Source organism: Pseudorca crassidens, chromosome 3 (assembly GCF_039906515.1).
Source record: "Pseudorca crassidens isolate mPseCra1 chromosome 3, mPseCra1.hap1, whole genome shotgun sequence".
Taxonomy (NCBI): Eukaryota; Metazoa; Chordata; class Mammalia; order Artiodactyla; family Delphinidae; genus Pseudorca; species Pseudorca crassidens.
In genome coordinates, this window is record NC_090298.1 from 101,585,128 (window position 1) to 101,599,045 (window position 13,918).

General features: G+C 39.9%; 1 protein-coding gene across 1 annotated transcript in view; it reads left to right on the forward strand.

Annotated features, from left to right (window-relative positions):
• The window catches only part of PRDM6 (PR/SET domain 6), a 100,900-nt gene that overhangs the window by 7,809 nt on the left and 79,173 nt on the right, over positions 1-13,918 (forward strand). Inside the window, exon 3 of the mRNA XM_067730096.1 lies at positions 2,338-2,645. Within this exon, the coding sequence (XP_067586197.1) occupies positions 2,338-2,645 (308 nt within the window). The remainder of the gene's footprint in view (positions 1-2,337; positions 2,646-13,918) is intronic.

The window sequence follows — 13,918 nt, forward strand, 5'->3', positions numbered from 1 at the left end:
CATGCTACAACAGTTTTGCAGCCCCCAAATAGTGACTTCAGTGAAATATTTCAATGATATTGATTGAGTTATGAGTTTGGATATAAAATTCTCCTAGTTTTCATTAATCTTAGATCTCTAGGTTTGGAGGCTTTGGAGTCAGGCAGACCTGATTGTGAATCCTTCTCAGCCACTTTCTAGTTTCTGATCCTTGGTCAAGTTACATTGCTCATGAAGCCTCAGTTGCCTCCTCTACAAAATGGAAATTGTGATATTTAGATAATATGGTGGTTGTTTGGTTGAAGGTAGGTGTCTGGCACATAGTAGGCACTTGGTAATTGTGAGTTTTTATTGTCTTTCCTTCTATCCCCCCTTTATCTTAAGGTTTTTGTTTCCACAATCAGAAGCTTGAGAGGGTGTGTGAAGTGTCTGCATTCTGGAGGAGTTGACTTACGGTGAGACTGCCTCCTTCCATCTAGCCCTAGGGTCAAAAGCAGAGCCTGGCACAGTTTTGACATTAGTTTGTCTTGCTGTAAAAGGGGTCCTTTGTGTGATGGAGGTCCAGGAGGCATGGCCACTTCACTACCTGCAGAAACAGGTTGCTACTTTTCACTTGAGAGGCCTGGGGACACCCTCAAGAAGCTGAGGTCAAAGGTCCCCTCATTCCCTGGGCTCTTTTGGGGGAAGTGGAGGAGTAGCTGCCGGAGGGGAAGGCGCCGTGGGCTGGAGCCCTTCTTCACTGAAATAGGATACTCACCTAGTCAACCTTCAGTTCGCGGTGAAGCGAATGGCAAAATGGTATCGCACATCATGCTGGGTTGCGATTAGGTGTTCCTCGAAGGTTCCTCAGTGACTCACTTTTCACAAGTTCTTTGGACATTTCAATTGTTCAAGCACGGATAGGGCACACCCAGGGCGATCCACCAGGACTAGCTGTGACCAAGGGTGGGCGCAGGAGCCCAGAGGGGGACCCGCCGCCTAGCGCTGGCGCATCCGCTGGTGCCCAGCTCTTGCCATCTCCGCCAGTCGGGGCTCGCCCGATATCAGGCCCAGTGCCACAGGGCTCTGTTGCGCAGGGGCGCCGTGGCTCCCCAGGGAAGCTGGGCCGGGGAGGCCGGTTTCGCCGGCGGGCGCCGAGGCCGCCTCCCAGAGGCCGGTCCGCCAGGCCAGGGCGCAGACACGGCGGCTCCGCCAGGCCCATTAATAACCCGGAGGGCGCTGCGATCCGACAGCATGGTCGCCGCAGGCCTGCTTCCCGCGGCTGCTTGACCTGTTCCTGCCCAGTTTGAGTCGAGGGACACTGGGGGTCCACGGCCGGCCGCCCCAGAGCGTGGGGGATCCCTCGCGCGCCGGCTGCTCTGAGGAACATAGGAGAGAGTAGGCTTTACTACAGCTCTCACTTAATTTATAACGCAGAATAATTGCATTTAGCCTCGGGCTCAACCGTCTGGGCAGGATTTGGGGCCCTCTCCATTGAATCTTTATCATCATCATTAAAGACCCATTATCTTGATCGTTAAATTTGCTGTTGGTTTTTTGGGGGGCGGGCTTCCGGGAAGAGCTTGCACGCAAGCACAGGGCACCCCAAACCCGACAGAACAGCACCCCCTTTCCCTACCCGTCCCCACCTGGCCGGAGTGCCCGGAGCGGGCGCTTCCGGGGCGCTCGAGAGACCCTAGCGCCAGTGCGCCCTCTGTGGCCGGGGTCTAGAACTGGGGCTCCGCGGGGCCAAGGCCGGCTCCGCCCACTTACGTGGACGTTCTCGCGGGAGGGGAGCGTGGGTCGAGGAGTGGGGATGGCGTGCAGCGCCGGACCGGTCGCCCATCTGCTGTGGTGATTTTGAAAGTCTCTTCTATAACTGTAAAGAAAGGAAAACCAGACATACCCTGGCGACCAAGGTAGAATCTCTCCGAGATATCAGATTGGTCGAGAGACCGCCTTTTCTCTTGGTACAACGATAAATACACTTTGAAACACCACTGAGAGAGAGAACCCGAGGGAACAGGGGAGAGGGTCAGAGGGAGCTAGAGGCCGAAGGGAAGAGGGAGAGAAAGGGGCAGAGACCGGGGAGAAAAGCCGAGAGCCATCGGTTCCTTGGAGACGACAACGCCGTCCGCGCCCAACTCGGGAGGCTTTTGGAGGCGCTCGGGGCCTCGACCCTGTGCCAGATGGATTTGGGTGCGACGAATTCCAAGGGAGTGCGTCGGGTCACCTCTCCCCCTGCTCCCAGTGGCCTCGGCGCCCTCCGGCGTCACTTCCCTCGCAGGTGGCTCACCCGGGCGGGGATGCTGTTGGCACGGGGTTTACCCGGGGTTAACCCTCTCCCTTTCCTCCCTCCCTCTCGCGTGTCTCCGGCAGGTTGCGACATGTGCGCAGACAACCGCAACGGCGAGTGCCCCATGCACGGGCCGCTGCACTCGCTGCGCCGGCTCGTGGGTACCAGCAGCGCTGCGGCCGCCGCGCCCCCTCCGGAGCTGCCCGAGTGGCTTCGGGACTTGCCACGGGAGGTGTGTCTGTGCACCAGCACCGTGCCCGGCCTGGCCTACGGCATCTGCGCGGCGCAGAGGATCCAGCAGGGCACCTGGATTGGGCCCTTCCAGGGCGTGCTCCTGCCGCCGGAGAAGGTGCAGGCCGGCGCCGTGAGGAACACGCAGCATCTCTGGGAGGTAAGTCGGCCGCCACCGAGAACCTTGCCACCCAACTGGAGCTTTGGCCGCCAAAGAGCCTCCCTTGTTCCCCAGAGGGTAGTGGAGGCTCGATTTCTCTGGTCACGCAGATGCCGGGTATTTGCAGCACCTGCAGTGAAGAGGTGCAGAGCCAGGCCCAGCACTACAGCAACCCAGCCAGGAAGACAGGGCTTACAGGTTTCTGAAGATGGAATCACCATAACAAGCTTCCATTCTAGCTGTGATAGATTTGACTGTTGTCTCCCTTGATCTTGAGAAAAAGAGAAACACCTGAGGAGATAGAACCTGAGGAGAGGAGGCTGGGCATTGGGATGTGAGCTAGGTGAATTTTGTGTCCTATTTTAAGTTCTTCCAACATGTTGTTTTTGTTTTTGCCCACTGGGCAAGAAGGAACATAAGCATAAACAGGAGGAAGGAGAGTCAGGTTCATTTTCTCAGATAAAAACAATCTAGTAAATGCTGAATGTGAGAGACTGTAACATGTTTCACAACTTTCAAAGTGCCCAATGTAAAGCAAAATCATACTGTGAATCAGATACCACAAATTCTACTTCTCTGACAAAGTACAGTTATTCAGTCTTCAACAAGGTACTGTAGGAAAACTCTGGGCAGTTTGGTATAACCCAATTGATAGTACTTCAATGGTACAGTCTTACCTGATGCTATTACTTAAAAGTCAACAACGTATCTGAAAACTATTAACCTGAGATTTGCCTCAAATCTTCATGGTTGATTATTGAGGTCCATTCCGGAAGAGACAGACCCTTAATGTAGGTTTCCCCCACAACAATTTTAGATACTCCCACCATGGAGAGTTATTTATGAAAATAAAGTGCCAGAAGTCTTACTCTTAAGCAGTATGTACATCTGACTGAGGCCAGGCAATATAATGGAGCGGGATTTGCCAGAAGACAAACTTTTTTAAATGCCAGGGGCCAAGTTGGCATGGACCTTAAGGCTCCATTAATGGCTCATTTCTGCAATAGCTTGCCCCCCACTCTTGGCTCAGTAGCCTGCAAGGTGATCATTTTTCACTGCAAGTTGCCTTATAGTCACTAACTCATGCGATTCAATAATCCACTCAGATTTTGCTGAGCACCCACTCTGGCCAGCACTATAACTTGGTCTCCAGAACGCTTGTATGACTGTTGGCAGTGGGTACTAAGGCCTGTGTCTGCAGAGCTGCCTTTGATTAAAGGGGAGGAACTAAATCTATGAGCTCATAGCCATGCAGCCCAAGATGACCACATGGTAGCCACTGGACTGTGTACCCTACAGTTATCCACTGGTGCACTGCACTGTGCCCAGGCTCCCAGGTTCCATTTCACGCCTAAACTATTGTGAAATTATTACTGGAAAACAATTATACATTTTTAATCTTTCAGAATAGAATTCTTAAATGAGGAAAAATGAGGCATATTTATGTTGCCAAATAGTTCCTTTTTTTTTTTTTTTTAACAAATTTTACATAGGGAAATGGGGCAGGAGAAAATGGTCGATACATTCAGTCAAGTTAGACTTTAGAGCTTTTGGATAGGAAAAACTGACATGTGGGAAATCATCTGGTTTTGAAATATTTTCTAGTTGTTTTTTGCTTTTGACTAATTAGTTGTTACCTCCACTGTGGTTTCAAGTTTATAAAACAATTCCAGTCACTTTTCTTGTTCCAGTGGTATTATTAGGAACTCTATACCATACAGTTAAAGATCTGCCAGTACTTTTCTGAGGAAATCGTAAAGCAATTGCTTAGTGGTACAGATTTGTTCTATCTGAAAATGTTAAAACTGAGCACTATTACATTGCCCTCTGATGCCTTGGGTTTAGTGCCTGTCTATTTTTAGAGTGCCAGGGGACAAAGCCACAAATATGAAAAAAATCCCATAGCTTATTGTGGTTGTTGGTTTTTGTTTTCCTAAAAGGCTTTGAATGATTGGGATGTTGGCAGGAGACCACTATACAGATAGGATATGATGATATATAGCAATACTGAAAACTATGGAGCCTTTTTTCTGCACCTTTACTTGTACTCGATGAAGTTAAAATTCTGTTGTAGCAAAGAGACTGGGGAATTTAATTAGTTTGTTGTTGTTGATGATACTTTGGTGGATGTAAAGTGAGTTTTACCTGTTGTTTAGGGTATGTGAGTTGAGTGTGTTGGGGGGTGGTACATAGACTTGGTTCTGTGTTACAAAAAAAGACTTGCTGAGTTTATGCTTGAATGATCTACTTCTAAAAAGGACATAATCTGTTTATTTTTATCATCTGTAAGAATAGTTACAATAACATGCATTTAGGGGATTGAAGGGATATTAAAACTGAGGCCATGTAATATGTATCAGACTCCTGGGAGATCATATAAATGTGACCGACCAGGGTCGGGTAACTTAGTGCCAATGTCCATGTGTAAGATAAAATACTTATTTAATAGGTTTCAGAGTTTTACTAGTATAATTATTTTTAAGATATGAAGTGTAAGTTTATTTTTAATTTTTAAGCATTATAATTTATTATTTTTATAAAATGTGACCATTTGAATTGTTATATTTATAACAGAAAATTCTAAATGTGGGATTGTTCCTCAGATTTTAGTCTTTCCTTTCAAATCTAAATTTTATTGTGAAAAAATTCTAATTATTATATTTTTTATATTAGAAAGAATCAGTAATTGGAATACACTGTAGGTCTATAGGAAGCTTTTGGCAATAATTGTTTAATGACTCATGTAATAATTATCCATTTTGAAAACATACTTTTAAAGATATCTTCCAGACTATCAGATCGACATAAAGCAGATCTTGAAAAAATTAAAAGCAATCGATCATTACTATTTCATTTTAAAAGTCAACTGGAATCGTTTCTCTTTCTCACATGTTTTTTCAAGTCACTTGCAGGTGAAGAAATGTCTTTATATTTAGAGTTCAATACTCAGGTCCTGATGGATCTTACCAAGGTTACTTATCTTTATTTCAGTACAATAAATGGATTGCTAGTCACTGTTTCCAAGTAGATGATGGATTTTTGTTTCAGTTTACAGTTCATTGTTTTTAGTAAGGTTGTACTTTATTATACACATGAAGGCTTATTACAGAAACAATCAGATTCACTTTAGTTACTCCTTTTGTTGAAGCATTAAGAGCTCTTTTTGTTTTTTGTAGAAAAATGACTTTTTAAATATTTAACATACATCATTTACGGAGAGCTTGTTTGATTGGTTTGTAAGTGTGCTATCATCTTTTAGTTAATATTTTCTTTATGTATAACCCTGGTTCATAAAAATACAATTTAAAGAAAGTTTAATATCATGCCACTACCTTCATTATGTTTTGACTCTTTTGGGTATTTGTAGTTTAAGGAGGTTAACAAGCTAAAAGCCAAATTATTAGTCCTTTTTTGGGCCAATTTCTTTTAGAATCAGAATTTTAATGTGTTTTACAAAAAAATAATAAGTTCAGATACTTTAAAACAGAAATATTATGGGATGGATTAAACAGTCACTTGCCTTGCTTATATACCTGTATTCCAGCAAGACTTGGATGCATGATATATTTCTAGCTATTTGGCCATGACGGGAAAGATCTTTCTGAATGTTTTGCAGAGAAAGCGTAGTCTTTCTCAGCAATTAGGTCTTATTGATGAGAGTGAGATAATTTTGTCCTAATGTGTTTTCTAATAAAGAAGTGAAAAGGCACATTTGATTCCAACATTTATGAAAACATTATCTCAATTATTAATGTGCCCCTTTTCCCTTGAGATAAATTAATCTAGTCGTACATGGTTTCCCCTTTCTGCTTAACATCAGAATTTAATACGACTGGACCTGAGGAATGTACATGGTGTATACTTTAAATTCTACTGGAAGAAAATACGGAAATTTAAAATTAAGTTACAGTTTAAGATAGCCTAGAATTACTCAAGCCTTTCAACTCAAAGTCTGATTTGACAAGAAATTTTACCAACATTGACAAAATAAATTGCACTTATTTTCACCCTAGAAAAGTTTTTCTGTTAATTGAAATAATGCAGTAACTTGTTAGGATTACAGTCAAGGTACTAATTTTACAGAATTTCTCTTTGCCTGAGTAAAATTTGAGTGTCTCATTTTCAATTGCGCTACGTAGAAAGCTTCATTATTTTTCTTCAGAAAATCAAGGGGTATAACATAATGTGGTCCTTTTTGTGGTTTGATTTTGTGCCATAATATTTTAGATTTAATAAGAGTTTTACTTTGAAGCAAATGGTCTATTTTTCATCATTACTATTTAGCTTAGGTCAAAAGACATTAATGAAAACCAATTTTAAAAAGACATTACATGCTGCTAAATGTTTATATTTCAGAGCCATCACAGGTAATTGGTACTAGAAGGAAATGAATTGATTTCATATTTTAAGTGTATTATGTATGTTTCCATAAGTGACCCAAATCCATCTATAGTACTGTACCCATTTGTATATATTTAGATGTTGAAAAAAATCACTTGAAAATAATAATTTTAAATTCAATAAAAATCATTTTTAAATTCAATTAAAATCACTTAAAAATTGTTCCAGTGATAGTGCTGTAACTGTATACTCCATATTTTGCTTTATAGACGTGGGCTCATTTTGGCCTTATTCACCAAAACACCAGGGTACAGAATTATGTGGCTGTCACAGCTATATTGAAGTAAAAATTGTGTTTCTTAGCAATTTATCGTTTAATATAGCAGAGTGCTTGTCATTTTAGTTTTGAATATATCAACTCCATGAAATCCAAGTAATGTCTCCTTCAAAATAAACCATAGTCAAGTTACTATTATGTTTTTAATTATGCAGAGTAACAGCTGGTGCATCTCTTTGGCTTTGCCTCATTTGATTTGAAGATATCTTTTATAGTGGTGCCCATTTGATCGAGTGTGAGCATTTTGTAGTTTTACATAAACTGTAAAACCATCTGCCGCCTCTTGAAATGGTTTCCAGAATTGTGTTAAAAATCAAAACTTAGTACTTAAAGTTGGCTTTGAAAAGGTCCATTTAAAGTCCTGGTCCTCTTGGTTTATGTACCAAATGCCACCCTTGGTTTTCTAAGTCCAAAAATGACTCTGCTTTAAAAAAAATTATAACAGCCATTTGGAAATTCTCATGTTAGTGAAGTTTAATCCAAATATGCATGTGACACTACAGTGTTTTAGTTGCAGTTACTTTATAAAGAATGATGTGTTCTGTATCTGCAGGACTATTTTTCTCATTGGTCAGTGCAGTTTATCTATTGTTTACAGATTGCTTCTTTTGATAGCATTTTGTCCATGTGAAGAAAGTAATTCACAAGTATTTCCTGGTCCATAACTGCCTATTTTCTTACATTGTATAATTTTTTTCCTTTTTCCACACTGCCTTAAAAATAGGGTATGGAAATTAAAATCAGAATTGCAGAGGTTACTGGACAGATGAAATCTGCTGTCCCCAATCACTGCGTGACAGCACGTGATCTGATGAAAATGTGATTTTGGTAACACTGGGTCAGAGAAACCTGCAGGGGAGCCTTTTAATTTCACTGTCGATTAAGGCAGTTTTAATTATTCAAGGAAATCTACTGTGTTACCCAGAAACCATGTGTAGTTGTTGTATAATATTATGAGTTTTAAACGTTTTTGGTTGAATACGGAAAACTGCCTATTACTCAGCTGAGGAATCATGTCCCACAGTATCAAAATCCTCTTTTCTCAGAGGGTGGATGTGATGCATTGGTGTTTGGCTTTTCTAAAAAGTGCTGTGCATGGGACCACTATGAAACTGCCTTGCTCTCCTTTTTTCTTTTTCTTTTTTAGAATCATATATACTCCACAATTTCATGAGTTCAGACATTCCTTGTGTATTTACACAAGAAATACAGACTCCGGTATAACTACTTAGCATAAAAGCCAGAGCAGCCAGAACAGCGTATACTTTTCCTTGTAAGCATTTGCCACCTCGCTCAGATAAGTTACAGAATTCCATTATCCAAATTGTTACACATGTGTGACAGAGGTTGACCTTTTGTCATGTCAATCCTTTTTGTGTAGGCCCCAGGCTCCAGCCTAATGGCTCAAACCCTGATTTACTCACTGTAATAAGGGCAGGAGGTCGAGCAATTGTCAGGCTGCCTGTTCGTACTCTTCTTGGAGCCTGGTTGAAGGCTGTTAACACAAAGCTTTTCAAAGTGAATTTACAACCAGCACCACTGACAGAGGCCAATCAGTGCACCATAAATGTCAGGTTAGTGAGATTGAGCAGTAAGTAAAGTACTGACAGCACACTATTGGCTGGAATCAATTGGCCAAGGTTTAACTGAGAAGAGCAATCTCTGTGTGGTGGGCTTAGGGAAAGAGCAAAGTGTGCAGTCTGGGTTTCCAGGTGGAGCCTGTAGATTTACCTGTAAGGGTTGGGATGTCACCCATTTGCTGTGGTGCATCCAGCATCATCGTGTCGATATGCTTCACGATCTGGGAGTTCAGAGCGGCAGAGCCTGCTGATTCTGAGTTGGGTGGTAAAAAATGCCCCTAGCATTAGACAGGAGAGAGAGAAAAAAAAAACTATTAAAATATGGGGCTGTCCGAACTGGGAGACACATCCAGTGCGTTACAGTTCAGTGAAAGGTAATTTGTTTAAGTTGCAAAACTGTAACAGGGCTTTCTACCAAGGCAGAGAGACAGATAAGCCCGTTCTTTTGCTCTTCCTGGGGCTCAGCAGGGTGAAACTTTCATGGAAGTCACTAATGACTGATTATGGGTTGAGGGTCTGAAGGTTTCCCCACCAGACAAATGTTTTTATCATTTTGTGTAATGACAGCCTGGACAACAATTCATTTAACTCTGAAGGCATCAGCATTAAAATGGAGGAATCCATTAAAATGCTGTATGCAAGGATTTATAAATTAGGCAATTTCCTTGATTATTGCAGTCATTTACAAAATTGATTGTTCCAGTGTGGTATAGACAGATTTCAGCAACGATCATTGACAACAAGCACATTCTGATATCTGTAGCTACTGGTCACTAAACCAGGTCAGTATGCCTCACCCCCCTTCTGTTCTTGGTCTCAAGGTCAGGCAGACTGATTTCAAATAAGCTTATAATTATGAAGTTTCATTTGTCTTCAGAGGAGACTAACCTAGACTGTGAGGGTAAGTGTGGGTTGCTCTTAAAGGTTGTAGCATTCTATTTACAATAGCCAGGACATGGAAGCAACCTAAGTGTCCATCGACAGATGAATGGATAAGGAAGATGTGGCACATATATACAATGGAATATTACTCAGCCATAAAAAGAAACGAAATTGAGTTATTTGTAGTGAGGTGGATGGACCTAGAGTCTGTCATACAGAGTGAAGTAAGTCAGAAAGAGAAAAACAAATACTGTATGCTAACATATATATGGAATCTAAAAAAAAAAAAAAGATCATGAAGAACCTAGGGGCAAGACGGGAATAAAGACGCAGACCTACCTACCTTGAGGACATGGGGAGGGGGAGGGGGAGGCGGGGACAAAGTGAGAGAGTGGTAGTGTATATATGGACATATATACACTACCAAATGTAAAAGAGATAGCTAGTGGGAAGCAGCTGCATAGCACAGGGAGATCCGCTCGCTGCTTTGTGACCACCTAGAAGGGTGGGATAAGGAGAGTGGGAGGGAGGGAGACGCAAGAGGGAAGAGATATGGGGATATATGTGTATGTATAACTGATTCACTTTATTATAAAGCAGAAACTAACACACCATTGTAAAGCAATTATACTCCAATAAAAATGTTAAGGAAAAAAAAGGTTGGAGCATTGTTTTTATATTTTAATCATACTTTGTGGGGAGGGTATTGATGATCCCGATATGCTTCAGACCAGTAGCACAGATTTTGAGATGTTTCCAACTTAAAAGGAAATAAGTTTTGCAAATTGCATCTGTAAATATTTGTTTGATTGAAGATCTAAAAGTCAATAATGTGTTTTGTGTGTTGGTCCTTAGAGTTCTAATTACCCAATAGATACATCAGAGAGTCACTGGATTTTAGATCAATTAATTCTGGAAAGCCTAATAAAGACATTGTTACAAGTGTGAAATGCTCAAAATGCTGCAGATTTTCCTATATAAGAATGCACACAAGTTCACTTGGTGTTTAATCATTAACCACAAACCACAAAGTTGTCTTTATTTCTGAAATATCAGAGATGGGCATGCCAGATGTGTCTGCAGAGCTCTATCCAATGAAAGCTGGCCGTGCAGTTTATGCTTAGTACAGAATAACTAACTTTAGACATTTGTTTTCAATCATCATTTTGTTTTTAATCATAATTTTCCCCTTTTGGAAATCTAACACAAACTGGGGCTTGTAAAACAATAACACTTTAGAAAATTGTTTAACACTGTTGGGAAGGCAAAAAATGTTCAGTTTGTCCTGATTTGAATATATAATAATTTGATCTCAAGGTAGTTCTTTGTTTTAAATTGAAGATGTATGTTTTGGGAAGTCCTGTGGCTTGGGGGCACTTTGCACTTATCTGGCTGCTGTTACTTAATACTGTAAGTCAGAAGTTCATTTTCATTTTTAATTAGTTGTAAAATTCACTGCTTAAAAATTGAGTAAAAAAGGCAGTGTTTCAATTCAGTGTCTTGATATGATCTCTTCATTTTTATTTAAATTTTTTTTTACACAGTATTCTGGTTTCTGTTAAGACTTAAAAAGCCGTGTGACTGGATCTGTCTCGGGGGAACTCTGAATGAAGCACTCAGTTTTATAGGTGTTTTTGCCAGTCCCCTTGTAAATTTATTTAATAAACCAGCACCTACAGCATGCAATTGTGAAATAATGATATGGGATTAAGCCCATTTTATTAAAATGAACAGTGTTTTTCACTCTCTGTGATCATTTTAAACTAAGCCTGCCTCAGATAATGAAGTGTCTGTAGAAACATTTGGTATAATCTAATTCAGTAGAAAGTTCTTAAGTGCTTTTTATAATTGAAATTAAATGTAATCAAGTCATGTTTTCAGTATCTTGTACAGCACCAGGGCCTCAAGTGTTGTTAGCACACGTGGGAATATTAATGTTTATCGCAAAAGCAACAGTACTAAATTCCTAGATAGCCTTGCAAACTCCAAAATGGTAGATAACCCGTAAATAAATTCTAGGTTAGAATATAATGTTTTTAGGACCTGTTGTGTTTGTCCCACACTAATATTAAAATCTATTTTTAGTATACAAAATGCACAAATAGTTCCTGGGAGACAGAGTCCTGAAAAATATTGGTCTATTGAGGAAAACACTTAATTTCAATTTATTGCAATTAATTGCAATTTAAAATTTGACCTGGATAATCTACAAAGTAGAAAATCTAATTGCTAAACTTTAAAATGGTAGAAATGAACTTTTCTATTAAAAATAATTCTTATCATAAGAAATTTAAACTGTATGAAAGTATAAACCAGTGGTAACTATTATTGACAATTTTTATAATGGTCTTTTGAGAGATGACTATTTAATATAATATACATCAGTTTGTATTTGCATTGTATATACATTGAATCACAGTTTTGCTGAAAGATACTTGTGCTATCTCCTTGATACTGCAAAACACATTTTAAAAGCAGCAACTAATGACACTGTTTTCATAGGATCTCCTGCAGATGTTTAAAGTTGGCTCACCCATGAATAGATTTTGATTTTGTGTCTAGTCCCATCCTCCGCTCCCTGTATCTTCCCTGGTGGGAAATTTCATTAACAGTCTGCAGACCCTACTGATACTATAGAAGCATTTCTACTGATATTTTCATGTTTTATAGCACATCTTTAATAAGACCAGAGCCTTTCTGAGATCTATAGGGAGATTTTAATAGTCCTCAGGGAGGAAGGAAAAAATTTTTGTGTTTCTTTTTATACATCAAGGTATTAACAAAAAAGAATCAAATCTCTTTGAAATGCTTTTCTAAGTAAGAAGACTCCTTGATTTATGTAGCTGTGTGTGAGACTTGAGGGAAACTACTTAATTTCTTTGTACCTCTCATTTCTCCATGTGTAAAAGAGAGCCATATTGTACTATTACACAAATTTGAGTGACAATATTTATGATGCTTGTTTAACAAAAGAGATTTTCCCTTTTTCAATTGGGGTTTTAATAATAATTTTTAAGTCTGTAGTGGACTTGCATATAGTAATAAAGAATCTCATTATTTGTCTGTGGAAACAAAAGACTGTACATGGTAGCCCATGATACCCAGTTTGGATTTAATTACTTACTATAAAATCAGGCTTAATATTTAAATGCAAATTTATTTATCACTGCTTACAAGTAAGAAAGGATTATGTATTAAGGGGATACCATACAACATGGATGTACAAAAAATCATTGCTGGCTTTAATTTTTAAAAGAACATTTCTAATGGAGGGCAACAGGGTAACTGCAAATATTAGACACATAAAGAACATTTCCTAGAGGTACCTGATTTCAGTAAGTGAAATGGTCACTCATAATCCTCACAACAGAGGACTGACTTGCAATATGAACGTGCAAGGGGAAGCACTTAGTAAAATCACCAGGCAGCCCTAAACCTGAAGGTCTTTTGACCATGGGCCTTGAATCAGGAGCAATTCATTAGGTAGGTTTGACCCTGGATATTGAATTCTGAATAGAAAAACATCTCAATGCCCAGCATATCGTGACTTGTCAATAAATAGTAAATGACAACGAATCAACATAGTGGCACTTTTGCCACTGTCCATAAAAATGTGTGTGCAGCTATGTGTGTACCAGTGAATACCTACATAATAGTACATTATACAACTTATGAATATGTGTCAGTGTTGATTCCAAGTGACAGAAAATTTTAAATGAAAAAATAAACATAAATACCAAAACTTGTCATAGAGAACGAAAATTAAACTGAAATTAATATTTTTCTAATATATATTTATTGAATATTAACCATATCTCTTATGTTATCTGGAGTTTTTACTTTGATGATAACCTAATCAGGGGTGATAGTCAAAATATTTGACAACCAATCCAGCTTAGACCCTGCCTCATAAACCTGGATGCCTACAGTTGGATCTGTGCTCCATGGGCTACGTATCAGCTCCAGAGCTAGGATAGTTAGCAGAGCTTTAGCAAAGCCATTAAACAAATAGTCTGTAATGGGTATAAGTTTCAGTTTTGCAAGATGAAAAAGTTCTGGAGATTGTACAATATGGTGGATATTCTTAACACTACTAAACTATATGGTAACTTTTATGTGTATTTTACCACAAT